This window comes from Mixophyes fleayi, chromosome 2 (assembly GCF_038048845.1).
Source record: "Mixophyes fleayi isolate aMixFle1 chromosome 2, aMixFle1.hap1, whole genome shotgun sequence".
NCBI classification, from domain to species: domain Eukaryota; kingdom Metazoa; phylum Chordata; class Amphibia; order Anura; family Limnodynastidae; genus Mixophyes; species Mixophyes fleayi.
Window position 1 is genome coordinate 183,607,792 of NC_134403.1, and position 27,420 is coordinate 183,635,211.

Below are 27,420 nucleotides of genomic sequence, written 5' to 3' on the forward strand. Positions count from 1 at the left end.
TTCTATTTTCCCTCAAGACCATTGGCTGACAATGGGGTTCCTGTTTCTTAGTGCATTTAAATCTGTTTAAAAAGATTTTGGTCCAGTTAAATATTCAATAAAAATCTGTTGCACTGTACACATTGGTGTGCTGTCTTTATCATCATCAGCAGCAGCACGGTTTACACTAAGGGTTGAGCACTCCAAACAGATATTCATGGCCGCTTCTCCCTCTGAATGTGCTGCATGTTCCTGCTTTCTGAGTATAAGGAATAGTAAGTGAGAATTTGGCTGAGTCTGCATATGGAAGCATGTTTTGTGCGCATGCGCAGGATGGAAATGCATATTTTATGCCAAAAAGCAAACAAAAGTCCAACTCTACAGGAGGTCCTTCATGATACCTTTATTTTTAAGTAAGGTAACCAGTTGATTTTTAAATTCACTTTGTGAATTTGCCATCATTGCCACAAGTCATCCACCCTTTACAGTAAAAAAAACCCTATTCCTATGCTAATGGTGGAAGCATCTTTCTTCCACTGATGACTCTTTGTCCTTGGTATGGTCTTTGCCATGAAAAGTTTGTTAGACAAATCTTTATATAGACGCCATGTATATTTATTAATGCAAATTTAGATCACCTATACAGTACATTTTTATCAAAGTAAACAAACCTAATTTTTCTTACCTTTCTTTAACCTTTCTATTGCTTTTCATATGTTGCCTGCTTCTGAATCAGCTCATGTTCTCATTATGCATTTCTAACAGTGAGTGCCCAAAACTGTACCCCATATTGAAGATATGGGGTAACTAGTGACTTATACATTGATAATGCTACATTTACAGCGTGCACATTTATCTTTCCTTTTATTATTTCCAAGGATTTTCTTCACCTTTGCAGCTGCTGCCTGGTACTGTGTGCTGCTAATCAACTTACTGTCAACTAGTATCCCAAAGGCTTTTTCATTTCAGTTTTCCAGCACTTTAATTTGTCTCTAGCAAATTACTATCCTGTTCTGTGGTGATAGCCTACATAACGTAATCCCAACAGTAAATATGGACACCTTACTTTACAGGTCATCTACAAGTTCTTTAAAATAACAGAATCCACTTGTTGCCTTGTGAAACACTACTAATAACTTTAGCCCATTCAGTTCAATTTGTGCCAATAATAATATCCCGTTACAAACAGAAGTGCGTCTTTTGCATATTTTTTGATACTTAGACATTATTTTGTTTTATTGCTTGAAATCTCCTTATAATGCCTCATTTCATTGAGGTCTATTTTGCTGTTTATGTGTTGCTATATGATTTGAGACTTTGGGGTTATTTATCAATGAGAGAAAAGACCGATGGCAAGTGAAAATGGGTGTTTGACAGCAATAGGGCAGGAAGATTTGCCAGGTCTCGCTGACGCTAAGCATTGTGAAGCCTATTTAAGAAAGATAGTGACGGTACTCATAATGCTGCAATCATTGTTCTGTTATCACAATCTAAAGATGGAGATAAGAGAAGAAAATCATGCAAAAATGCTTTATTCTTTGGATAAAGTATTTCTTCTATGTGTAATTTTTTTTAATTTTTTTTTTAATTGTTTTTTCGATTTTACTTAACTATTTTTAACAGTTTATTTATTTATGTTCGTTAACTGGAACTTGAAAGTCAAGTAACACATGCACATATACCCTGATACAGGCTCAGCGAAGTGGAAAGTTACCTTTTACCATTCCGGGCCAGTATCACAGAGGCAGCTGAGCATTGCTCAACTGCCCCTGCTATATTTTATTGATCAATTGAATAGAAATCTTGACTCCTCCATGTCATTTGTAAAGATGCTATATATATGTTCCAGCCTGATTTTCTGCACATGATCGCAGTTCACAGCATGCCTGACTGCTTGCATGTGCCCATAGCAGCCGAGTAGCCAGACGATGGTGGATAAGTATTGTGGTGAGCGTGTTGTTCATTAATCATCCTCAATATGAGCCAATTTGATATATACATTGGGGTTTCTCAAAGCAGAAATAACTTCCATAACACTCTACCCTTTTTTCTAACTGTGCTCCAGCTACCTCAGTTTCTAACCCTCCTTATCCCCTTTTATACTGGCCACAACCATTGACTCCTCTATGAGCAGCAAACTACTCGATCAATGAATATCAGCGTCAGCAGTTGCTCATTTAATTATAGAATCTAAGATTCCAGATGATCAACTTGCACAGTCTAACATTTTGTCATTTTCCTAAGCTATACATTCTGTAACTGAAGGTACAAAGTATCAGTTAACTTGAATATTTGCAATGTGATTATGCTCCTGAAGAGTACTGACACTGTAGTGTTAGAGTACTAATAGACTATGTGCAACCACAATGTAATACTTTCAAATAGGTAAAATATCATCTGTATGAGCACACAAATAAATCGCAACCTTTTTGCATATCCATACACACACAAAAAATCGACATTCTTTACTTTTAGAATTACTCGTGTTGAACTATGTCCTTAGTGATAAACCTCATACAGCTGAGAAACCTTGCTTGGTTTTGCACATTAGGGGGTATATTTACTAAACTGCGGGTTTGAAAAAGTGGAGATGTTGCCTATAGCGACCAATCAGATTCTCGCTGTCATTTTGAAGTATGTACTAAATAAATGACAGCTAGAACCTGATTGGTTGCTATAGGCAACATCTCCACTTTTTCAAACCCGCAGTTTAGTAAATATACTCCAAGATGTAGGTAGCATCAGTTAAAGGAGCTAAAGAGTCAGGCTAGCAAAATGATTACTTTATTCTGATGGAAAACAAAAACATGCTTTTTACCTAATGAAATTTGCAGAATGCAAATTACCTGTAACTAATTTTATTTTTAATATCTTTATTTCTTTATTTCTTTTCTTTATTTTTTTAGGACCGCATACAAACTTCAGATGGGACATATTAAAGAACCTAAAATCTATAGCATCAAACTAACATGTACATTGCTATTTATTTCTTAGCAGAAATAGTGGATGGACCTTTCCAGCTATCTCCTGGTAGCCAGACTCAGACGAAGCATATAGCTACAATTGTGTTATACTTCACGTTATTGTTAGTTGTTAATTGCAAAATTACAATGACCAGATCACGCTATCGAATAACACACCTTGGCAGCAGTGCTTTGTCTGGATTTTCCAAAATCAAAGATTTTTAAAAAGATTTACATATGGGGATACTTTATTTTACTCTACTTATTAATACCTCTTTATAAATTGCTACTTTATTCCTAAGTAACATTCTAGTATCAAGTGCGTTGTGTACCAGGCATTAGACATGCAAATCTTATTGTGTCACAAATAATGTGACACATTTGTCACATTGGAGCTGAGTCATTAAGGAGAGCAAGGCAAAAAAAGGAGTAAATTTGCTCCTGGACAAACCATGTTACAATGCAAGGGGTTAGTTTATTATTTTGCACATAAGTTAAATACTGGCTGCTTTTTCATGTAGACACATACATGATAGCTTTATGTTTACACTGAAATATAAAGTTGATCTAGGACAAGCCATATCCCAACTATAAATCTGTCCCCACATTCGAAATTTAACTCTCCCTTCAATGCAAAATGGTTTTACTCTTCTTAATGACTCAGGCTCATTGGCTCAACTGAGACGTCGCTTTTTAGCCGTTCAGTTACAAGTCAAAAGAAGAGTAATCAGTGTAAACCTTGTTTCATTTATATTTAAAAAAATGTTTTTTAATGCATTTTATATGCATTTAAAAAACTTCTCCAGTTTTAATTTTCATGTTTATGCACCAAGTAGTTTTGACACTTTCAATGCTGTGTATGTTCTACATATGCAGATATAAAGGGGGAACTTTTATCAGGTTTTCTGTCAGTGTGGAAATTCGTGTTCCAAGTGTCATGAATGGAATATTTGCATCTATGCCAACCTCCTGCCAGAAGACCACAAGTATATTTTACACCAACGGGGCTCTCTCAGAGAACTGTGCTAATTATGGTCAGTGACCAAGGAAAAGTGCTTTCGTAGAAGGAGGCTGTCCCTCCAGTCTGCTCCAGAGAGGGCGCTGTCACTCCAACACTGTTTGAGATAAAGTAAACAACCTAAAGGATAATTCCTTCAAATAATAAAATTACATAGCATAGTGAATCACAATATAAGCTGTTGTAACAAACATAAATAAATCACAATGCACAGAGATAGATTTTACAAATGTGCTTAATCTAACAAATTGGGAATTGTTTTTTCATTGATGGAGAAAACAGCTGCTTAATTTAAGAAGACTGCTGCAATATAGGGAAGCAAGGTGGTCCAGAGAATATAGATTAGTGTAGGCAAACAGGAGCCCCGAACAATGGTTAGCATTGCTGCCTTTCAACGGGCCATCGATTCAATTCCGACATTACCAGATTTATATATATTGTCGTAATGTTATGGCACTACCATACATAATTAGTACATGTTGTTTTGTGAGAAAGAAGGTTCAGGCTGGTTAAAGTCAAACCCCCTCATGTCATATTAATCAAGGGTCAAAATTAACTAAATAAAGTCTTGTATATATTTTATTCTACAATTTGATAATATATTACAGTTAGTCAACTGGGATTCTAACATTAGCATCTGGTTATGTGCAATAGGGCTAATAAGGGGCTTGTTCAGCAATAGTTACCCACCCATAAGTATGCTTCCATTGAAACTGGTCTAGAGCTTGTAGCATCAAAGTGGAACCACTAGTGTAAAATGTTGTGAAAATCAGAACCTAAAGTTTAATGGATTTTGGAAATTTAATAAAATAATGGAATAATGGCATATTTGGCATTTCTGATATGCAAACTTTTTTTTTGGCATTTTTTTTATGAGTTTTAAAACGCATATAAACAGGTCTGAAATTATAATCCATTGTTTCTAGTATTACCATTCTGCTTGGAATTTGTACTTGTGGTGTGTTTGCAATTTTAAGAATGCTACTTATTTGTATTTATTGTATTTTGTCTTTTGAACACTAGTAAAAATGCATGTCAAATATGTTTGATGTGAATTTTTAATAGCATTAAAAATGTAAGTAAAATGCCAGACGGTATGTGGCCTTACTCTTGCATGCATGTCACTGGATTGACATATAATAGTAGCATAGTAGCAAAGTAAGTAGTTTGAGCTGTTGTAGAACAACATTCCCAGTATGCATTGCCAGCCATATAAAAATGTGCAGCTCCTGTCTGGCATGGCATGATGGAAAGTGTAATTCAGCTAAAGTAACAGATCAGGCTAGCCTGATTTAAGTTTCTAATTGAAACACACAATTACCCCAACTGATCTTTGTTTTTCATGTATATCAGAGACTCTTTACAGTTGACTATCAAAAATTGAGTTTCTCAGTATAGTAGTCATAAGCTACTGTAGATCTTGTAGATTTACCAAACTTTTTTTCTTAGGTCAGCTAGAGTTGGTGGATTATAATTTTTCCAAGAACTGGCTGTTGGTTAAGTGGCTGCATTTAGAATGTGTCTAGATTTGATAAGATATCCAATAGATTGTAAGCTTGTGAGCAGGGCCTTCTCACCTCTTTGTCTGTTTTACCCAGTTTGTTTATTAGTTTACTATGTTTGTCCCCAATTGTAAATGCCTACGGAATATGTTGGCGCTATATAAATAAATGATGATGATGTTTGAGAAGGTCAGGAAAAGGCAGAAGGAGTAATGTGCTCTGGAGCTTTTTTTCCCTACAATAAGATTTTGTACCTCCGACCAAAATTTCTGTATGACCAACATATGAAGAAAAGAGCTTTCCAACAAAGAAGATAAAACTTGGATACATTTTATGCAAGCTGGTTGGGACTCAGTACCTGCGGTATAAACGCTTATGTGCAGCTTTTTTTTTAACATTGTCACTGATAGAGGATTTTTCCATATCCATCCATATATCCAATCAATCTTCTGCATCCAGGACCTCATTTAAATCGTTATCCCAGTTAAAGTTGTGAGGATCTTTCTGGTTTACATTAGATATCAATATTGAATGATACAAAGGTGATATGAGGTCTCTAGGCAAATGTCTGCTCAGACAATGGAGCTCAAAGAAAGTAAGTGGTTTAGCTGATATGATCGCAGGATAAGTTTGAAAAATAATGTTATAGTTACTGGTGGAAGGCAGAGCCGGGAAGATGATAGAATTCTTAAAGATGTATAAAGGTTGGGAATATTCTTACTTTTGTTAGATCATTGAGAAATCTATTGATAGTTGTTATCCAGTAAGGATTAATGAGTCACAGAGAAGAATCCAGGTTGTGCCAGAGTATAAGGGACCATGGGAAGGGAGCCTGGGTATAGAGTCTGTTGTAGCATGACCATATTGCAAGAGATAAATTAATTAATGGATGAGAGTGAGCTTTCGGGGGTCAATGAGAATGTAGCAGCCACATGATAGCTGATTTCGATTATGACCAGACTCAATGTTCACCACGAACCCGAATGTCACTGATACATTGCTATATTAATGCAGCATAAAAATATATCTTAAAATTTAGGACACTGATGCCATCACCCAGCCCAAACATTAAATATACAATTTAACACTTGTGTTTTTTCAGACCAAATGAATGATGAGGGTAACACATGTTTAAAGGGAATATTTATGGATAATGCCTGAAATGAATCTAGAGAGAATATTATTTTAAGTTATTCGGCCAATCCATGAAATAAACAAATTATTCCATAATTTGATATCTGCTATGGTGAGAATAATTAACCTTAAAGAGGGATCCCTGGTTGTTAAGGGCACACAGTATAAACCAAAATATTTGTTCAGCATTTAAATTGAAAGTTAATTTCAAGTATTTTATTTAGTGGTGTATGTCACATTTAGGGTGAAATCGGCATGTAACTCCAGCAAGAGGTGGGATTTTTACCCTATTTATGGGTCACATTGACTAATTGACAGAGCTTATTGCTCTGTTATTGGGATATTTATATTTATATTTTATCATCAATTTTATTATATCGTTCCTGAGAGGAAACATGCTGTTTTGGTAAGTTCTAAAGCTTACTATAAAAAGAAACAGAATTCTTCCGGAGATCACAGACCCTGTGCCCTCGCTTTCATAATAGATGCAAAAGTACTGTGCATTTAGCGTTGCTGAAGTCTACTGACTAGCAGGGAGCCTGCTTCATTGTTCTTTTCATAAAACTTTTGGTCCAGCCACTTAAGTGTCTTATTTATGATTATATATAGGTTTTATGGTATGAATATATTTAATAAATTTTACATTTGCTAATTTTTTCAGCCCTTCCCTATATTATTTATATTTATATTTTCGAGTGGGCAACTTCAGCAGGTTGCCAAGTGGAAGATGCAGAAAATTAGCTGTATAATCAGAGAATATTGATCTAATAGCGTCCTTGTTTGTGTTATTTGTTTTATTACTTAAGTGTCTTGGCAGCCTTTTTTGAAAGTATCACATTGAGTTGGCCACTCAATGATGTTAGAAGTTTGAAAGTTTCTTCTGTGGATGTAGCTAGATGTTGAGTCTTAGCTGCCTGGTTCTTAGATTCCAATTTATTTATGAGGTCACGTTGCTCTTTTTTGTTAGGTAACTTCATGGCCATCACAAAATGAGGAGAGAAATATCTTCAGTAGAGTTTATAGTGAACTAGTTGTTTAACGCATCTGCTACCTCAGAGTAAATTGCTCGACTTATCAACAAGGTGTTGTCTACCCTCCAAAAGCAATACCTTGATGGGAGGTATGAGATATCAATGGAAATCAGGTTAGCTGCATGGTTCGTCCAAGAGAATAGGAGTATGTTAGTCATTCTAACTCTTGAAGCAAATTTTGAGTCAATGAAGAGTCCATCTATCTGGCTTCCCTTATTGGAAAACTGTGTGTGTGTCAAAATGTCTTAAGCAATACAGAAAATATGCATGGGTAGTCAAACTAAATATGTGAGAGGGTGTTATGATATGTGAAATAAAAGTGAAATTAAATAAAACGTAATGTGAGATTAAATTATACAGATGACTTAATGACATTGAAATGAGATGAAAATACCTAAAAAATAACTCAAAAGAGGTAAAATGATAGCCTGCTCTATGTATGTTAGAGATAGGATCAATGTGAAGACATTAAAACTGACTAAAAGTGAACATGCTGCTTTTATTGTCTCATCTGTGTATTATTATTATTATTATTATTAATATTTATTTATAAGGCGCCACAAGGCATCCGCAGCGCCGTACAGAGACAAACAAAATCACAATACAATGGGAGACAGCACAGTACAGTAAACACAGCAACTCAGTACGCTCAATGCACAGCTAGAGAGGGCGGGGAAGGGGGAGGGAGGATCCGCAAATGACGGGGCCCAAGAAGGAGGGCGCGGAAGACAGAGAGACCCCCAGGGGGGAGGAGGGAGCGAGAGTGGACGTGGGGTGGAGGACCCTCGAGGAGGAGGGCTAAGTAGCTGGAGAGCAGAGTTAGAAGTGGTGGAAACAGGAGGAGAGATGGCCTTGCTCAGAGGAGCGTACAATCTAAGGGGAGGGGTGGACAGACAGAGAGACGCAGGGGAGAGAGGGAGAGTAGGGGGACAGAGGCAGAAGATAAGGTAGGAAGTTAAGTGGGAGACAGAAAGGCTTTAAGAAAAAGGTGGGTTTTTAGGGCCCGTTTGAAGCTGGACAGATTAGGGGAAGTTCTGATGGAGGGAGGGAGCTTGTTCCAGTGGAGGGGGGCAGCGCGGGCGAAGTCTTGGATACGCGCGTGGGAGGAGGTTATAAGGGGGGAAGAGAGGCGACGGTCAGAGGCAGAACGGAGAGGGCGGGATGGAGCATGAATAGAGAGGAGGGTGGAGATGTAGGGCGCAGTGGAGTTGGCGAGGGCCTTGTAGGCGAGTGTGAGGAGCTTAAAGAGGATTCTGAAGGGGAATGGGAGCCAGTGAAGGGCTAGGTAGAGGGGGGAGACAAAAGAGGAGCGGCGAGAGAGGAAAATAAGCCTAGCTGCAGCGTTAAGGACGGATCGAAGGGGATCGAGATGAGAGTGGGGGAGGCCAGTGAGGAGGAGGTTGCAGTAGTCCAGGCGGGAGATGATCAGAGAGTGGATAAGGCATTTGGTGGCATCTTGGGAGAGGAAGGGCCGGATGCGAGCGATGTTGCGCAGCTGGAAGCGGCAGGATTTAGCAAGAGAGAGGATGTGGGGGCCAAAGGAGAGAGAGGAGTCGAGGATGACACCAAGGCAGCGAAGTTGGGGGACAGGGGAGATAGAGGTGTTGTCGACAGTGATGGAGAGGTCAGAAGGGGATGGGGTATGAGAGGGAGGAAAAACTATGAGCTCAGTTTTGGCAAGGTTAAGTTTGAGGAATCGAGAGGACATCCAGGAGGAGATGGCAGAGAGGCAAGCAGACACCCTAGAGAGGAGGGAGGGAGAGAGATCAGGAGAGGAGAGGTATAGTTGAGTGTCGTCAGCGTAAAGGTGGTAGCTGAAGCCGAAGGAGCTGATGAGTTCACCCAGGGAGGAGGTGTATAGAGAGAAGAGTAAGGGTCCCAGAACAGAGCCCTGAGGGACCCCGACTGGAAGGGTGGATGGGGGGGAGAGAGACCCAGAGGTGGTGACAGAGAAGGAACGGTGAGTAAGGTAAGAGGTGAACCAGGACAGGACTGGGCCGGAGAGGCCGAAAGACTGGAGGGTGTGAAGGAGGAGGGGGTGGTCAACGGTGTCAAAGGCTGCAGAGAGGTCAAGGAGGATGAGAAGGGAGAAGTGGCCCCTGGCTTTTGCAGAGAGGAGGTCATTGGTGACTTTAGCCAGGGCAGTTTCAGTGGAGTGGAGGGGGCGGAAACCAGACTGGAGAGGATCAAGGAGGGAGTATTCAGAAAGGTAGGAGGTGAGACGGCTGCAGACGAGCCTCTCGAGAATTTTGGAGGCAAAAGGGAGAAGAGATATGGGGCGGTAGTTCGAGAGAGAAGTGGGGTCGAGATTAGGTTTCTTAAGAATGGGGGATACGAGAGCATGTTTGTTGTAGTTCCCTCCCTGTGCTTTTGCAGGTGGTTATGGCTTTTGCCATATATTCAGGACTCCTGATTAATTGGGATGAGTCTTGTGTGTCAAGGCCTGACAGGCCTAGTCTTACAGACCCCTTTGAACTGGGCCCCCAGATTTAAGTACCTGGGTATACGGGTCTCCAATGATATGAGTCACTATGGTCAGTATAATCTTCAACCTCGGATTGAGTACCTCAAAAGCTGAATTCATGCTTGGAGACAATTGCCACTGATGTTTACGGGCCATATTAATTTGGTAAAAATTAACATTCAGCCGAAGTTTCTATGCATATTACAGCAATCGCCAATTTATATACCCCAATCTGTTTTTCGTACCATTGACCACTTTATTTCCTCATTAGTGTGGGGGAATAAACAAGCTCTTGTCAAGTTTACTACCTTATGTAGATCCCGGAGGTCAGGGGGACATGCCCTATCAAGTCTGCGACTTTATTATTTCACCTCTCAGTTAGCACATATTAGCATGTGGCTGCAGTCTCGTGGGGTCTTGGACTTTCATGATCTCCTAATCTCTGAACAGGGCTCTATGCACTCCCGAACCCAGTTTCTCCTACCTAGTAGACGATCTATAGGTAACCCTCCCCTGGTAACACAGGCTCTAATAATATAGCGGTCTTCGCTTAAATATACAAATAACTCTGGTTACGACCCTAGCACCCCATTGTGGTATAATTCAAATTTTGGTGAACTGGTAAAAATGGGGGAAGATGAGGCCTGGCGCTCATATGACATCATCCACCTTGGGCAATTGTATGTAGACAGGGTATTACACTCCTTTTAACAACTCCAGGAATTGTACAGATTAGCTGGAAGTAATTTCTTTAGATACCTACAACTTAGACAAGCCTTGGTCTTGCAGTTTTGTTGGCCAGCCCAGATCTCCTTGGAAAAAGAGGGCACAGGTGTTCTTTAGAGACTGCGACACATATGGGAAGCTAACCTAGGAGAGACAAATGATAAGGTAATATGTTGGAAAGTTCAAATCAAGTCACTGCCTCGGCCAGATTTTGATAAATTCAATTTTTAGGGCCTACCTCACTCTCCTCCGACTCTCCAAATTTAGTGGGAGAGAGCTAGTTCTTTGCCCTAAGTGTGAAAGTGCAGGGGGGACTTTTGGCATATGATATGGAGCTGCCCAGTGGTGTATACAAATATGGGGCCCTAGAAGGTGTCCCATATTTGTATAGCATACCATGGGGTAAATATATCAAAGTGCGATTTTAGAAAATCCATCGATTTTCTCGGGAGAGTTGTATTCCACTCCAGAACATGCTTGGTTAAAAACATAAAAAAAGATGAGACGCCACACAACAGCTTGTACAAGCTCCGATACGCAATGAACTTAGCTCAGCCGCGAAGTCTATTTAAAGTAGAGGTTTTCCCATGACAGCATGGGAAAATCCCTTATACTATAAATAGACCTCGCAGCTGAGCTAACTTCATTGCATAGCAGAGTTTGTACAGTTTACAAGCTGTTTTGCGGCGTCTTTTTTTATTTTTTTTACTAAGCATGTTTCGGAGTGGAATACAAATGTGGGGCCCCTCCTGGGAAGAAGAACTGAAGATTTTTTTCAAGCAGGGACTTTGGATACAAATCTATTTGGACTTGGTTTTCAAACATCTTTGGACTAAAAGCTGCTGATGAAAGAAAAAGAAATCTGGTTGGTGAGTGTTTTGGGGTTTTCTTATTTTTAATAAATGCATGTGGTATGAATGAGGGTGTGTATTGTTTTTATTAGGATCTTATAATTTTTATTAAAAGTGTGTGATTGTAAACAGGGTGTTGTGGTTTATTTAACATTTGTTTTGTGGATCTACAGGTTGTAGTCAACCATGGGTGTCAGGGCATGTTGGCGTTTGAGGTTCTCCAAGTGCCAGCATGCCCTGGCTGCCATGGGTATGTTGGTGCTTGTGGTTATACAAGCATCAGCATGCCCAGACTGATTATGGCATCCCGGGCTGGCTGGAACTTGTAGCTCCACAAAGCAAAATGGCGCTTGTTTGTTTTTTTTACATTCTATCACCGTTATTACCCTACACCCACCGGCCAGGGGTGTAGGAAGAGTGCTAGTGCATTCAGCACTGGGCTGGGTGTCCCTAGAGGGTGGGGCCTGCTCGTTTTTTTCGGCAGACCCCACTCCCTAGGGAATCCAGCCCAGCACTGAACAGTCTGTGGTTGGTTTTTCATTATGGCAGGGGGACCCCTGCCGCGTGTCTCCTTGCTATAGTGCCACCCACCCCAGGCTGGTTTGCCTAGTGCTGGTCATGTGAAAATCTGGGGGGACCACACGCAAATTTTTCCCCTGATTTTCACGTAACCAGCAGTAGGCTGGCAGCACTAGGGTTAATAGTGGCCGGGCGGGGGGAACCCATGCTTTTTTTTAAAAAAACTTTTATCTATTTTTAAACATTTGACAGCTGCCGGACCTCCGGCTCTATAGGCAGGGCAGTGTAACAGTGATGTGTTTACTAATCACGCTGCAAGCAAGCAGCATGTTGTATCTGGCGATTTTTAAAGCAAACTTAGGAGATTTTGCTTAATCGCAGCTTCATACATTTGAGACTTGTATAGCTAGAGTGTCAAACAGTCAGGACTTTGATCTCTATCGATTTTGGAAATAGCGATTTTGACAGAAACACATCTCTGGCGGTTTTACATGAAATCTCAGCTTCATACATGAGTGAGTTTCAACTCTCCCGAGAAAAACGCTGGATTTTCCAAAATCGCACCTTGATACATTTACCCCATGGTATGCTATTTAAGAATGTGATATACTGAAGTGTACCAAGTGGATGAGAGAAGCCGTAAAAGTGGTGTACTGATACAATCGGAAAAAAGGGAAATGAATCTTAGCTGATATTATTAAAAAAGAAACTTGTACAAAGCAGTTTACAAAAACATGGAGACATGATACTGGAGAAGAATATAAATATATATGAAACATTCCATAAAAATACAGTTAATATATAAAAATATATGGTCAAAATAAGCATAATATTAAGTTAATAAAACACAATGATAACAAAGGAACCATTGTGGCCAAGAAGTTTGTTTCATAAATATACTAACATTCTCTTTTGGATAATGTTAAATATTAAATTCCACCAAGTTGTATTTTTTCTAATACCCTAAATGTTAATGTTTCTAACTTGTGCCATGGGCTTTGTAAATTGGCATTGGAAGATTATGAGATAAAACTCAATTTTAAATACTTCTCACATGTACTTGAGTTCTAATCTTTACATGCCTTTGGTCTTACCTAAATATAATAGGCTGCTTTAATTACATTAATTACAAATGTGATATGGCTTCTAACGATATAGTCTGTTAGTGTATTGGCCTTAAAATAAATGTTGTTTAGAATCCATGGGCCTGAGTCATTAAAGAGAGCAAAGCATAAAGAATGAGTAACTTTGTATCTGGGCAAAACCATGTTGTATTGGCAGGGCAGGTAAATTATAGGTTGGATAGGGCACGTCCTAGATCAACTTTAAATTTCAGTGTACAATAAAGCTATCTAGTATTTGTATGCTAGATGAAAAAACGGCCAGTATTTAATGTATGCGCAAAATAATAAACTAATTTGACCCCTTGCGTTGTAACATGGTTTGTCCCAGAGTACTCCTTTTTTTGCCTTACTCTCCTTAATGACTCAGGCCCCATGAGTTTAAATGTATTACAATGGTGATACGGAAAATACCTTTGTTTTGTTTTTTGAGAACCAATTGTAAGGAGGACTAATTGTTTTGGTGGTCACATTATTTTAAGACAACTTGGAGGTAATATGAACTTCAAGACTTTAGCATTCTTGTATATTATGCGGGGTTAAGAGGGACCTAAATCTGGATCCTTACGTAAAATAAATATATATATATATATATATATATATATATATATATATATTAAGAAAGTTGTTGCTAGCTTGATGATAAGCAGTGATATTAAGTTCAGGGATGTTTGTAGTCCTATGCAATCACATTAGTAACAATGGCAGAAACAGCTCCTTGAACTTAAGTGATCTGAACTGTTGAAGTGTCTCTTTGTTCCATTGTATAACAACAGATAGTATTGAAACTGAAACATCTCCTAGTCTTGAAAGTAGACAAATCTTAGCAAGGTTAGTTGTGCTTCAGCTAAGTTCAAAGTTTGTGTTGAACTGCTCGAATGCAATTTGTACATATTGTATTAAAAGTTTACAAAGTGTGTATTATATATCAACTTCTGTGTCCTTCGTGTATAAAGGAATTTCTAGGTTTTTGAAAGAATTTATACATTTTTCTAATCAAGGTACCATTAAATTACCCTTAAATCACGTTCAGTACATTGACAGTGTCATATCTTATTATTATTATTTAATATTTGTGTTCTATTCCTCAAACTTTACGTAATTCAAAGAATGCTCCATTTGCAGCTATTACATCTTTGCAAACGTTTGGCATTTTGCCAGTTGTTGAAGATATTCAGGATAAATTTATACCCACGACTTCAGTAGCTCATCCCACAGGTGCGACTGGCTTGTAGGGCATTTTTCTATGACCTTACGGTCAAGTATTAATTTTTTCATAAACCAATATATTTTGTATAATTGTGTATATATATATATATATATATATATATATATATATGTATTAGTATGTAATATTATTTTTACTGCAGTACAGTCAAGTTAACAAAGCCATTGAAAGCCTCACAGGGCTGTTATATCTAGGTTATATGTGTTTTTTAAAATAAGTTTAATTAAACAAATATAAACCCAAAACATGTATCCTAAGTGTTTGCAATTTCAATGATTTTCTTAATATCCTTAAAATTATATGTGATATATATTTTATGAAATCACTATTCTTGTATTTTTTGACAGAAAATAGAATATGCTGTACCAATCATTCTATGTCCTCAGGGTTTTTTAATGATAGGCGTTAAGTATATCTTGGTGCATTTAGAATGAATCTGTGAATCTCCCACTTCAAGTTAAATCTCTTATTTTTAAGCTGTGTAACTAGTAAAAAAACGGAGTGTGCAACATCAATATATTTTGTGTCAATATATAACTCCTGTTTGGACTGCAAAGATAAGGCGAGCATGACCAGGAAGATGATCTGCAAGATAAGCTACCAGAGAGCATTTAGATTGAAAGGAAGGACAACACAATAGTGTTACTGTACTCTCTAATTCTATGTTTATTAATGATTGTTTAGGGTATTGCAAAAATGTAAATTCCCTTTTATGTTGTTGCAGCTGATTGTGAGCTTAATATGCACTTATTGAACACTTTAGGTACACTGTACATAAATCAGTTTGAACATTGTCAGAGATGGTATTATAAGAAAATACCATGCATAGCCATGGTCGGTTCTGGACCAAGTGGAGCGCAGGGCCAAAAGTGTCTTTGGTGCTTCCCTTCATCACCACCCCCACATTCCATCCTTTACTCAACTCTTAATCACCCCCCACTCCTGTTATTTCTCAGTCCTCTTCCTTATGTCCCTTCATGTCTTTCATCCATTATTCATCACTCACGTCATCATCGTCTCACCCAAGTTATTCGTCACATCCCTACATCATCACCCCATCCCATTTATTCAGCCTCTCGACTCATTATCTCCCTTTAACATTGCTGCACGTCTGTTATTTTTCATATTCATTTGTGCTAGATTTAAGTCCAGTCAAAATGACAAAGAAACGTGTATATCAGGGCAAGCAGTTAATATCATGGTTGTATATTTGTTTAAGGGGGCTTGGAGCTGCTGTAAAAGCTACTGGGGTCGATTCATCAAGGCACGTATACTGAATGCAGCCCGCATTCATTATTATAAGCATTTGCGTAATCCCAAATTCATAAATGTATGGATCTGAAAATGCATGTGCTTAAAAAATCGGGTGTAGGTCTGCTGTGCTGTACTACACAAGACACTGCAGGATACGTCCAATACCTAAGTATATCATAAAACGCACAGGAAAAAAACATATTAAATTATTATCACCTGTTAATATAGACATTAATGATTAAACAGTTTTAAAAAATTAAAGCGGGGATATTTTAAAATTTTTTTTTACATGAAATAATATATTAGGATGTTGTTAATGTCTACTGAACATAAAATACATCTTTACAGATTGCAAACAAATGTTAAAGTATGCATGCGAGACTGTCATCACTACTGATCAGAACTTAGACTAGCCCTTTAGCTGGGGCAAAAGATAAGGCAGAAAACACGTAACTTTGAGATGGCCAGAGCTGGATTTCGACGTGACTGCGTGCACTTTAGTTTGGCATGTCCCTATGTATATTAACTACGTCAAAACACCCCTTCCCTACCTTGTTCACTCCCAGACATCGTAGGCCGAAGTAAGTGTTCTTTGCATTCGACGGTGTAGCGGACAGGACTGCGTTCACGGACGTATCTCCTGGTTCTGGGCATGCGCAGAGTGATTTTGCGTACGATACGCTCAAATTCAGCAGATACATGCCTTGATATTCTGTCATTTCACTTCCACAGGGCAGATGTGTATTACCTGTATTGTGTATAATGTGAAACATTCATTCACACTTTTTAATGCACCCCCCACCCTACACAAACTTTTAAATTGTTAATGCACACACATCATTTAATTGTGCTAATTTAAAATTTATCATCACAAACATAAATTGTCAGTAAAACAAGTATCTGTTCTTCAGATGAATACTGCTGGGAAATCTAACAGAAGCATATTTAATTAGTATACAGATAGGAAGACTAATTATGAAAGTGTTAATGTGTATTTGGGATACATCAAGGACAAGTATAGATGGGGAAAATGGGTCACATGTTTGAGTTTGAAGATGACCTTCTGCTAATCATCTCTAACCTGATTTTGAGAATGGGTCCTAAAGGAGTGAGGGACAGATGATGTGTACATTCTTGGATGTTACCCAAAACACAAATAACACTACTTTATAATCTGAGTCTACTTAATGCATAATAAATTATACCAGAAAAGTAAATTACACAAAATTTAACATGGTGGGAATAAGAAGATTTGCAGGCTTGTCAAAATAATCATTCAAAAGTTAAGTACTGTATATTATACATGAAGCACATTATGCATTAAAATCTAAAATGTAATAACAATATTGACTCAAATATGTCAGTATTATATTTACTTTATGTTTTCCTGTCATATTGCACATAGCTTTGTTTAGTGATCATATCGTCTTTCTACTGTGTCACAAATCATTTCATGCTTTCTCTCTTCATTTTTCCCTGTCCTGTTTGTCTCCTCTCATCCACTTGCTTACATTTCACCATTATCATCTGCTCTTTGATGGGGAAGATGCCAAAAGTTTACAACAGAAAGGTAAGGGATGTGGCTTTGTTCCCTTAAGGGAAACACAAAAACTTATATTAAAGTAATACTAACTAACGATGCCGTGAACAGAGGTGAGACCTCAAGGCCATAGCTTGTTATTGTGAGGCAGACATTTCTCAACTGTTACCTGTACACAGTCATAGGGCTGCCCACAGTCAGACCAGGTGGGGACACATATCTTCAGGGCCCCGTGCTAATATTGCAAGAAGTTACACTTTGATAAAGGGGACTACGTTCTAACCCATCGGATTGCCTTGACATTCATTCAGGCATAACCTGAACCATGTTGCAATCTTGATGACAAAGCGGCACTGTGCTTACCATTGAACCTGTGCTTTAAGTTTTGGAAGTAACTTAAGATTCTATCGTATAAACTTCCAAGATGTTCTATTATAGTTTTTAAAATTTGTTTTTCTGATAAGTTTTTTGTATTCTATTGCTTTACCCACCCCCAAAATAATACAATCATTGTTCTAAACTTAATTTTCTGAATTAGATTTTGAGATCTAACATTTATAAATTCCTCTCTCAAAGAGGTGTGGGCCCAGGATCAAAAATTGTCTGGGGTCCATAATTCCTATGGACGGCCCTGTACAGCCATTAAAATGAGTTAAATAATAGTTGACACAGTACGGCCTATCAGTTTACAGATCATTGTGAAAATGTGTAACTTCATGTAGTGCATGAGGGATGTCACTGGTTCCTAGGGAATTTATAGGCTACATAGCCACAAAATGGCTGCCTCCACTGTGTATAGGTCAAAGGTGCTCTATAAATGTAACTTTTGTCAAAGAAACATGATAAATGTATGGCCTATGATTTTAATTATACAGTAGTGACCATTAATCAGTTTTAATTAGGTTTAAACATAAATATAAATAATACACAGTTTTGGTGTCCCTTAAAATATGTACTTTATGTTATGTATTAAAAAATGGTTGAATTAATGTAAGATTATCACATTTCAAAATAAAGTAACACATTTGTGAGTTAAGAGTTTACTCTATGTTAGGGACAATTTAAATTAATTATCATTCATTGGTTAAGGACTAATTTGAAACGAAATCTTTACAAGCTTTGAAGGCAAAGGATATGACCAAAGCTTCATTCAAGCCTTTTCAGGCATGTCCTTTAATTGAATAATTATTATGTTTTTAAATTATATCCTTTTTTCCCACTTATACAATATATCCACTAATATTTAGATTAGATGTATTACATTAACATCCATTTCTTAAATACATTTTGCAACTTTTTGTTTCTGTTTATTAATTGAACTTATATTGGTTTTAGCACTATCTGCATTTTTAGTTAGTTTTACTAAGCCTGAAAAATATTGTGCATCTGTAAATGTATATAGAGGTATATAGTACAGAGTATATTCACAGTATTTGAAAACACATATTTAAATCTGTTTTTTTAGGGTTTAGCATCCCGTTACTTTTAGACAGTGGGATCTAAACAAGAAGTACCAAATAGTGATACCGCACAATCTTGCTACTAATTTTATTACCAGATTCCTGGCTGTGTTATAATGAATATAGCGGTGAAAAATAATAATGTACAGATACAGACAAGAAACTCTAAATTTAGCTTACCTCTACTAATGTATAATGAACTACAGTTTTATATAGTGTGGCACAGATTTTTGTATTGTATAAGTAGAATTCAGAATCCTTAAGTTCAGATAAATCTTGTACTATGTGTCTATCATTTGCTTTAGGATCTCCATATTAGTATTTGGTCCAGTGATTAAACTATTTTAGCCAATAGAGTTTCACTCTATGTCATCAATCAACTTGGTGCACATATTTGAGTAAAGAATGAGTCACTTAATTGCTTAATATAACTGTTTAATATACATTATTTAGATACATATAATGAAAATTATTGTACAATGTATTGTTTCTTGGAAATTCAAATAATGTAAGTTTGATGCTTCTATTTTGGGTTTACCATAAAATATGTGTTTATCTAAAAACTTGCTGAACAGTGTTCATGTTGTAACCACATACTAAATTATATTCCTGTAGCTGTAGCAGAGCATAAATCTGTACAACCATAGCGAAAATCAATGTAATATTTATATCTTATAATTGGATACTATAGTCCAGGGGTCGGCGACCTTTTTCTACAAGTGCACCGGCAAAAATCTTTTCTGACTCAGGAGTGCCACTTGTACACACACACAGACACACACAACAAATATTGTTTGCAGTTTGCTCGTATGCGGTGGTATGCCATATACCACTTCTTTTACTGTTTTGATCGTAAAAATGCTAAATATCCTCTTTGACCACTATGTATATATATTTATATATTATTTAATTATTTCTTATTTTATCACGCTAATATCCTTATAATATTAATAGTAATGGGACCTACAAATAAACGTTCATGTTATACCACACAATAGTGCCCCCAGTTCCTTATATAAATATATATACATATATATAAATTGTTGTCCCCCCACTTCCTCCTATGCATAATAGTTGTCCCCCCAGCTCCTTCTATGCTTAATAGCTGTGCCCCCAGTTCCTCCTATGCCTAAAAGTTGTCCCCCCCAGTTCCTCCTATACCTAATAGTTGTCCCTCCAGCTCCTCCTATGCCTCATACTTAACTTTGGAGTCCACATCTTCATCCACGGGACCTGCTTCACTAAAGGGGTCGAAGATAACTAAAACGGAGTTGTAGCACATTCGCAGCAGCTCCATTTTAGGTATCTTCGGCTTCTTTAGTCTGACAGCTGCAGCGCCGGTGTGCCAGACAGAAGTGGTTGGCGTGTCACGACTGGCATGTGTGCCGGGGGTTGCCCACCCATGCTATAGACATTTATACTAGTAATGATGAAGTGTAGTGCTATGCTAGTGATTCAGAGCAGCAATGTTATAGTCTCAGACAGTAATTTTGTGTTTTTTAGAAAAAAAAATATTTACCAGACTGCACCACACTCCAACTTCTATGAAGGAAAGTGTGTATTGAATGGAACACCTCAATGGACATAAGTCGCAATTATCTACTCAAGTGCAGAATTCAATATTCTCCTACAGTCCTAGATACCTGAATACCTTCTTCTGTTCTGAAGCAAAACCAGCCTCTGCATAATACAGGTCTAATAGCAGTCTGGCGAATGGAACATAGTACTGTAACCATGATGGTCGCTCGGGAGAGACTTCCACCAAAGTGATAAAGTGTAGGACTAGTTAATAAAGAAAGGTAGTTGATGCATACTTGACAGAGGGCGACTCATGCACAATTAAAACATGCTGTATATGTCAGTATACAAAGTGTGTTGGAATGGTTGATCAACCTGTAGATTGTGGAATCTGCCCCCCTTTTTTTATTTTTTATTTTTTGTTTTTTTGCGCTTTCCCCGCATCAGAGGTTTGGAGCTAGACTGGCACAGTGTGTGTCACCAAATCGGGAGGGCATCCCTTCTTTGTGTGCTCTAGCGAAGGAGGGACTCAAGTATGTGCAGAGGCACTTGTATTTCCATATAAGCAGAGAGGAGACATTGCTTCACTTGGTACAAGTAAGTTCCTTAATCGGTTTAATTGCATGTCTTTTTGATATATTTTGTGTTTATGTATGTGTGTATAAAATATAAATACAATCTGTGTTAGCTGTGTATTTTCTTAAATATGTGTTAGCTGTGTAATTTATTTTTATTCAATGAAATATATGAATGAGTTGCCCATTTACAGTTGTATTTACTTAAATGTGTTAGCTGTGTATTTTTATTAAATGTGTTTTCTGTGTATTTTATTTTATATTTTATTATGTACATGTATTGACTGCATATTTACCAGTGTATTTTCTTAAATATGTGTAAGCTGTTTTTTTGATTAAATATGGATATGGTTGTTTGTGTTCACTGCTAATTTGAATAAATATCTGTTTCTTACGTAAATTGTTTTATTATATTGTCTGTGAAGAGTTTTATATTTTCAGATGTCTTTATTAATTTTAATGGATGTAATAGCTGTGTTTTTAAGTAAATATGGGTATGATTGGTTGTATTAACTGCGTTTTAGTGAATATTTACCAATAGTTTTATTATATTGGCGGTGAAGAGTTTTATAGTTCCAACTGTTGTCTGTTTATATTTGTTTAATTTCATATAGCTGTTGTGCTTGAAGAGGTGCATGTAATAAACAATATTCTATATATCTATCTTAGGACTGGTGGGGCAGAACATCCATTCAGCCTCCTGTTGATTTGGTACATATCGAAACTTTGGATCATGCAACACCAGGTGCCAAGAAACAGAAGACTTGCCACTTTCACACTGAGTGGGACACTAAATTATTTTTTCCTGTTTCCAATTCAAAATGTTTGTGCCTGATCTGCCACTAGAGTGTTGCTATTGCAAATAAAAAAACATTTTGAGAGACAATTTAAAAGTCTACACAGAAAGTACAACAGTGATTTATGAAAGAGGTAAAGAATTGAAATCTCCCATTACTGCCCAACAAACAATCTTTATAAGACCCAACTGTAAATGAAAGGTTGCTGCAAATCTGTTGTTCCAGGCGAGCCACATACTTGCAAAGCACAGCATGGTCAAAGAGCTATTTTTAGAGGCAGGAGAAGAATTGTTTCATGATTTTAAAATTAAATTTCATATTGTTTCCGTTGATGAGGATATTCAGCTATCCAGACATCCTGGGATGTGATACTGTCTAGTCATGGCTGAAGATTGGTTGGAGCAACTGAAAAGAGTACAAAAAGAGTTTGTTTACTTTTCACTTCAATTCAATGAGTTAACAAACTGGACAAACATCACAGCTTTGTATTTTACGATAGAGTGGTATTTCAATAATTGTCTGTTTAAGAAGAGATGGTCAAAATCCTACCGCTGAAGGCGAAATCTGGGGGCAAATGTATCAAGCTGCGAGTTTCTGGCAGGTTTATAAAGTGGAAATGTTGCCTATAGCAACCAATCAAATTCTAGCTGTCATTTTGTAGAATGTACTTAATAAATGATAACTATAATCTGGGTGCTATAGGCAACATCTCCATTTTTCAAAGCTGCTGGAAGCTTGCAGCTTGATATATTTACCCCCTAGAGGGAGGACACATTTCAGGCATTAAAGATTTCATAAATGTCAGACAGCTGCCAATTTACAATCTTCATTCTATAACCACTGGTGGAGCACCTGCCAGGACCTGTGGGACCAATGGTTCATTGCTCTGTTCAAAATTGATGATACTTTCTTCGACTTTCTGAATTATAACTGCACAGCTCATGATTGTGTGGCTGCTAAGTTTAACTTTTTGAACTGACTTCATGGTTTTATTAAATACTCTGAATGTACAGTTTATAAGGGAAGCTCTATGAATATGAACATGAAATTGCTGTGTTTGCGTGTGCAGCAGTTCCATTTGCGTGAAATCCAAGCTAGATCATCAGAAGAAAGAATATACACAGCCTGGCATTGGTAGATATGAGGAAAGATATTTATCGCCACCTACTTGCTGATTATGCAAAGCTCGCTGGCACCGTGCAGTGCAAGTCTTCTGATCAGCAAAGTTGCCCTCAAATCTCTGAACCACTTCTTCAGTGCTCATTATTAAGTACTAACATTATTGTTTGTATATAACATTTAAGGTTGATAAAAGTTATTATTTGAAGTTTTTAAAATTGATATGTATATGTTGGAAAGTTTTCTCAATAAAGTTGTGGCTGGTTTAACCAATATCCTATTTTGTGTATTCATTTAAAGATAATGTGATTCAGTGCAGCCCAAAATCAGAGAGTTGTGTCATTAACATTTTTGTGCTTCCCCTATGTCTGACCATCTCTGATATACTGCACATTAGCTGAAATATAAATTGTATCTGAATCAAAAGGATATTCTTAATTTCACACTGGACAAGTATTGGGCTGCAAATTATTAGTGCATGTGTGTATGGTTTGGATATAATTTTTAGATGATTAGAAGTATTGAAATACAGAATATTCCAGATTATTGTAATTGATAGACAAATATAGTATTATTTTTCTTTGGTTTAGAGAGTATACACCATGGTATTGTTGTATGTTTCCAGCAAGTAAATCCTGCACACCAACCACAATAGTGATTGGGTGTCTGTGACATTTAATTAAGTTTAAATACTCCAGTTAATTCATGTACATATTCAGTTTATTACTACACAGATGTTGATATTTATTAATGTCAAATAGTGACTTTATTTGCTATTTAATTATTTTTAATAAGAGCATCATAGTTGATTAAAAAACTAGTAAATCAGAATTAAGAGTATTTATAAAGCTCAATCTATATCACCTTCAAAATGTAATAGCATAAAGAATATATAAAAATGTCAATAGACACTACATTGACATCTCTGTAAATAATATTTGAAGTCAGAATATGGCAATAATGTATTTTACTTTACCTTGGTAGCTTTTGCTGACAGTCACATGGCCCACTCTGTTCAGCGATGCAGGGACTTGCCTATTTCTACTGATTCCCTCAATGATCTTGCATGCCACTCGAATCAGTGAGGAGCTCAGAATTAATTGACACATAGGGATCAGTAGCAACAGCTATAAAAGCACATGTACTATAAGTGGAGGGGTGTGTGTAATAAATTAAATACATTTATGTACAAAAATATATAAATGTGTGTGTCTGGATGCAGATCTGGGTGTATTTTTAACCAGTAGGTTCTGCTTCTGCTGAGTAACACACCAAAACCACATCATGATGCTGGGAAAGGAGAGGGATGTTGCCGGTGGTCACGTCAAGGGTTTGAAAACATGGAGCCACTGACTGGCAGGTGGTTTATTTGCCGTGCAAATATCTATGAGGTCTGTAAAAGTGAAAATAGGGCCTGTGCAATAAGGTTTGTTCAAATGTGTCATTGGTTTGTAAAAAATATCACTGAGGTCTTTGCAAAAATTTCTCTGGGTGTACTAATAAACTTTGTTAGGTTTATGCAAATCAGAGTGCATGAAATGGGCTCTGTGTAAATTTACTGGGGTTATTTATATAACAAATTATCCTTTGCTCCTACTATTCTGCCTTCTTTCTCCCCAAACCTATTTCAAAGCCCTAATTTATTCAATGTCCAATAACCCCCAATGCCACTTAGCTACTATTTATTCTCTTCTGTGTCCACCTATGATTCTACCCCCCTCTTATATCACTGCTCTTGACTTTGCCACATACTAACATTAAATTGACTATCTGCAACTAGATCTGTTCTCGTCCATCTCGCCCCCACCTGTCCTTTCTACCATTCATTTTGCCAACCTCAGCCGCAACCCTCCTGTAACTGTGTATAAAATCCTCAATCATCTCTCTTCCACTTCTTCCTCATCCTGTTCTCTTGAGTCTGTTCTCTCCAAGATTCTCCACTTATCCTCTCCTCCAATGAGGTCACCTTGCTTACCTTTAACCTTTCTGTCATCACTGGTGTCATCCCTATTCTCATGAAACCCGCACTTGACCCATCCTCTCTGTCCAACTATTGCAAAAATTTTCTGCTCTCCTTTGCTACTAAAATTCTTCAATGACTTGTCTTTCTCTTTCTCTGCTCCCACTGTCTTCTTGACCCTCTTCAGTATGGTTTATGTCCCTTTCACTCAACTGAAACTGCCCACACTAAAGTGACAAAGGACTTACTCATGGCTAAATGGCTAAGTCTAAGTTTTCTCTGCTGCTTTTGACACTGTCGACCACTCTCTTCACACACTTCACTCCCTAGGTCTTTGTGAAACTGCCCTCCTACTTCTCTGACTGCTCCTATAGTGTCTCTGCTTTTGACTCTTGTTCATCCTCTCTTCCTCTATCAGTGTCCTTCAAGGCTCTGATCTTGGCCCTCCGCTCTTCTTTCTCTACATCACGTCTCTCTCTACAAACTTATTTTATCCTTTGGCCTCCACTACCACCTCCACGCTGATGACACACCTCTTTCCTATGACATGTATCCAGCTGAAAATAAATTAATTAATTGATAATGGGGTCTGTACAATGCAGGAGTCAATGGTAGCCTGTAAAGTCAATTAAAAGTGAGCAATGAGCAGGTTGCTTTTGCTAGTAAGAAATAATTTTCTTACTGTACATTTTTACAGATATTTTTTAAACTCTGCATTACAATAAACACATTATGCTGTACAATTTCTAAATTCTGGCACTAACATAAACCATGAGGAATTTAGAAGGTTTCAGACATCTACATGTGCGCATTTCATTTTGTATGACTCATTATGCTGGAATCCTTTAGCTTGTCCTTAAAATTTTCATTTTATGTTATCACTTCTACACTGTCATGACTTTATTTCATCTTTCTCTGCAAGGCAAATTCCCAGTACAGCACAGAACCATGACAGATGTATTTTATCAACTGGTAATCAACAAGGACTATAATACACCTCCAGCTTCTACAAATTGATATTTGTAAAAATAGATGTGTATGTACTTAATAAATAAGCAAAATAACTGTTGTTTGACTGAGTGCATGTCTTGTCATTGTTCATAGAGTAGAATCAAAGAGCAAGCTATGCAAATAGATACAGTGTGAGTTGAGCTGGATTTCATTGTATTTGGGAAAAAAATGAAAACACATTGGGCCTTATTCAGAGTTAGGAGTAAAACCAGCTAGAGGGTTCAATTCTGGACCTTGGCAAAACTTTATTGCTGTAGAAAGGTGTGTGTCGGGGGTGGGGGTGGGTTTAAAATGTACAGACGGATTAGAAATAGGGGGGGGGGGGAATCCCAGCTCTACTTTATATTGTAATATAAAAATAAAGCCCAGTATTTGTGTGCTACATGCAAAACCAGAAAGTATTTTCACAGCATGCAAAAAATTACATATATGAACATTACATTGTTCTTAATTCTAAATCCGCCCAATTATTGTGAGTGTGACGAAATGAGTGTGATAACCCTGTGAGCATTCAGTGTCTCATTTCTCACATAATGTGGATTGTAGTACTTTTTATAGCCCATGCTTTTGTTCCCCAGCTCACCAGACTACAACTGCATTGTCCAATAACATGTGGCTAAAGGGACATTGTAGTCCAGTGTACATATGTATATTGTGTATTATATATTGATGCCTTGCATCAATTGTTCTCCTTAGGACTAGTCCAGACGTTCTGTCTGCATCCCAGCAGGGGGCTTCTGTGAAAGGACAGCTCATCTTCACTGCCCTGTCCAAACCCCCTAGTCCTGCACTGGCCAATGGTTAAGAAGAATAGACCCGGGGGTTTGCCCAGGGAGGGGAAAGACTGTGGTAATTAGACCTGAGCTATAAGGAACGTCTCCAGGGGGGGAAGGGTGTTCAGTCCGGGATTTCATTCATGAAGGTGCAAGATCTACTAGTTTTGAATTGTTGTTTTCTAACTATAGTCTATATATGCAGCTGAGAGGGATCCATGGGTGGTGAAGTCTGGACAGCAGGTGAATATATCTCCTTAAGTTATTGGGGTAAGGGACAGATAATGTGGTAAACCTGTCTGGCATTTATTTACTGTGTGTACATAATATTCCAGTGTTGTTTGTATAACAATAAATATACTGTTGTATTTTTATAACTGCATTTTGCCTGAGTGACCATACGAATCCTAGAATTTACTGGGTAGACTTCCCTGTCATAGGAAGGCACCTGTGGGTGGCCAGCCAGCGTAAAGTGGGTAGCATTGGGCCAGATATACCCGGTATCTTCACAGTGAGCATTATATTAGAACAATAACTTAAATAGACCATCCCCATATCTACAAATAGCAAAACAGCAGAGTCCACTTGTTGCACTCAGCCAGGATATAACTAAGATTACAGCATATGCTGTATGTTAACCAGGAAGGCAGGTAGATATGAATTACAGTATATATCTAGATCAGAGGCGGAACTAGTGAGCTGTCGACCCGGTGCAGGGAAGCAGGGAGCAGGGAACCGGAGCTCGCTAGTTCCGACCCTCTGCATCTATTGTGCCACTGATCTAGATGTAACAGTCTGGAGACTGGATTGGTATCCAGTGGCAAGAAACTAAAGGTTAGTTAATATAAGAGTGGTCAAAGGCAGCCAGGTGCGTTAC

At 37.7% G+C, this 27,420-nt stretch overlaps 1 protein-coding gene across 3 annotated transcripts in view; it reads left to right on the forward strand.

Annotated features, from left to right (window-relative positions):
* Nucleotides 1-27,420, forward strand: part of DOC2B (double C2 domain beta) — a 595,594-nt gene that overhangs the window by 212,344 nt on the left and 355,830 nt on the right. For 2 of the 3 annotated variants that reach the window (XM_075195056.1, XM_075195058.1), the window contains exon 3: nt 17,337-17,360. The exons of the other annotated variant lie outside the window; for it this stretch is intronic. In XM_075195056.1, the coding sequence (XP_075051157.1) occupies nt 17,337-17,360 (24 nt within the window). The remainder of the gene's footprint in view (nt 1-17,336; nt 17,361-27,420) is intronic. 3 annotated transcript variants of the gene reach the window in all.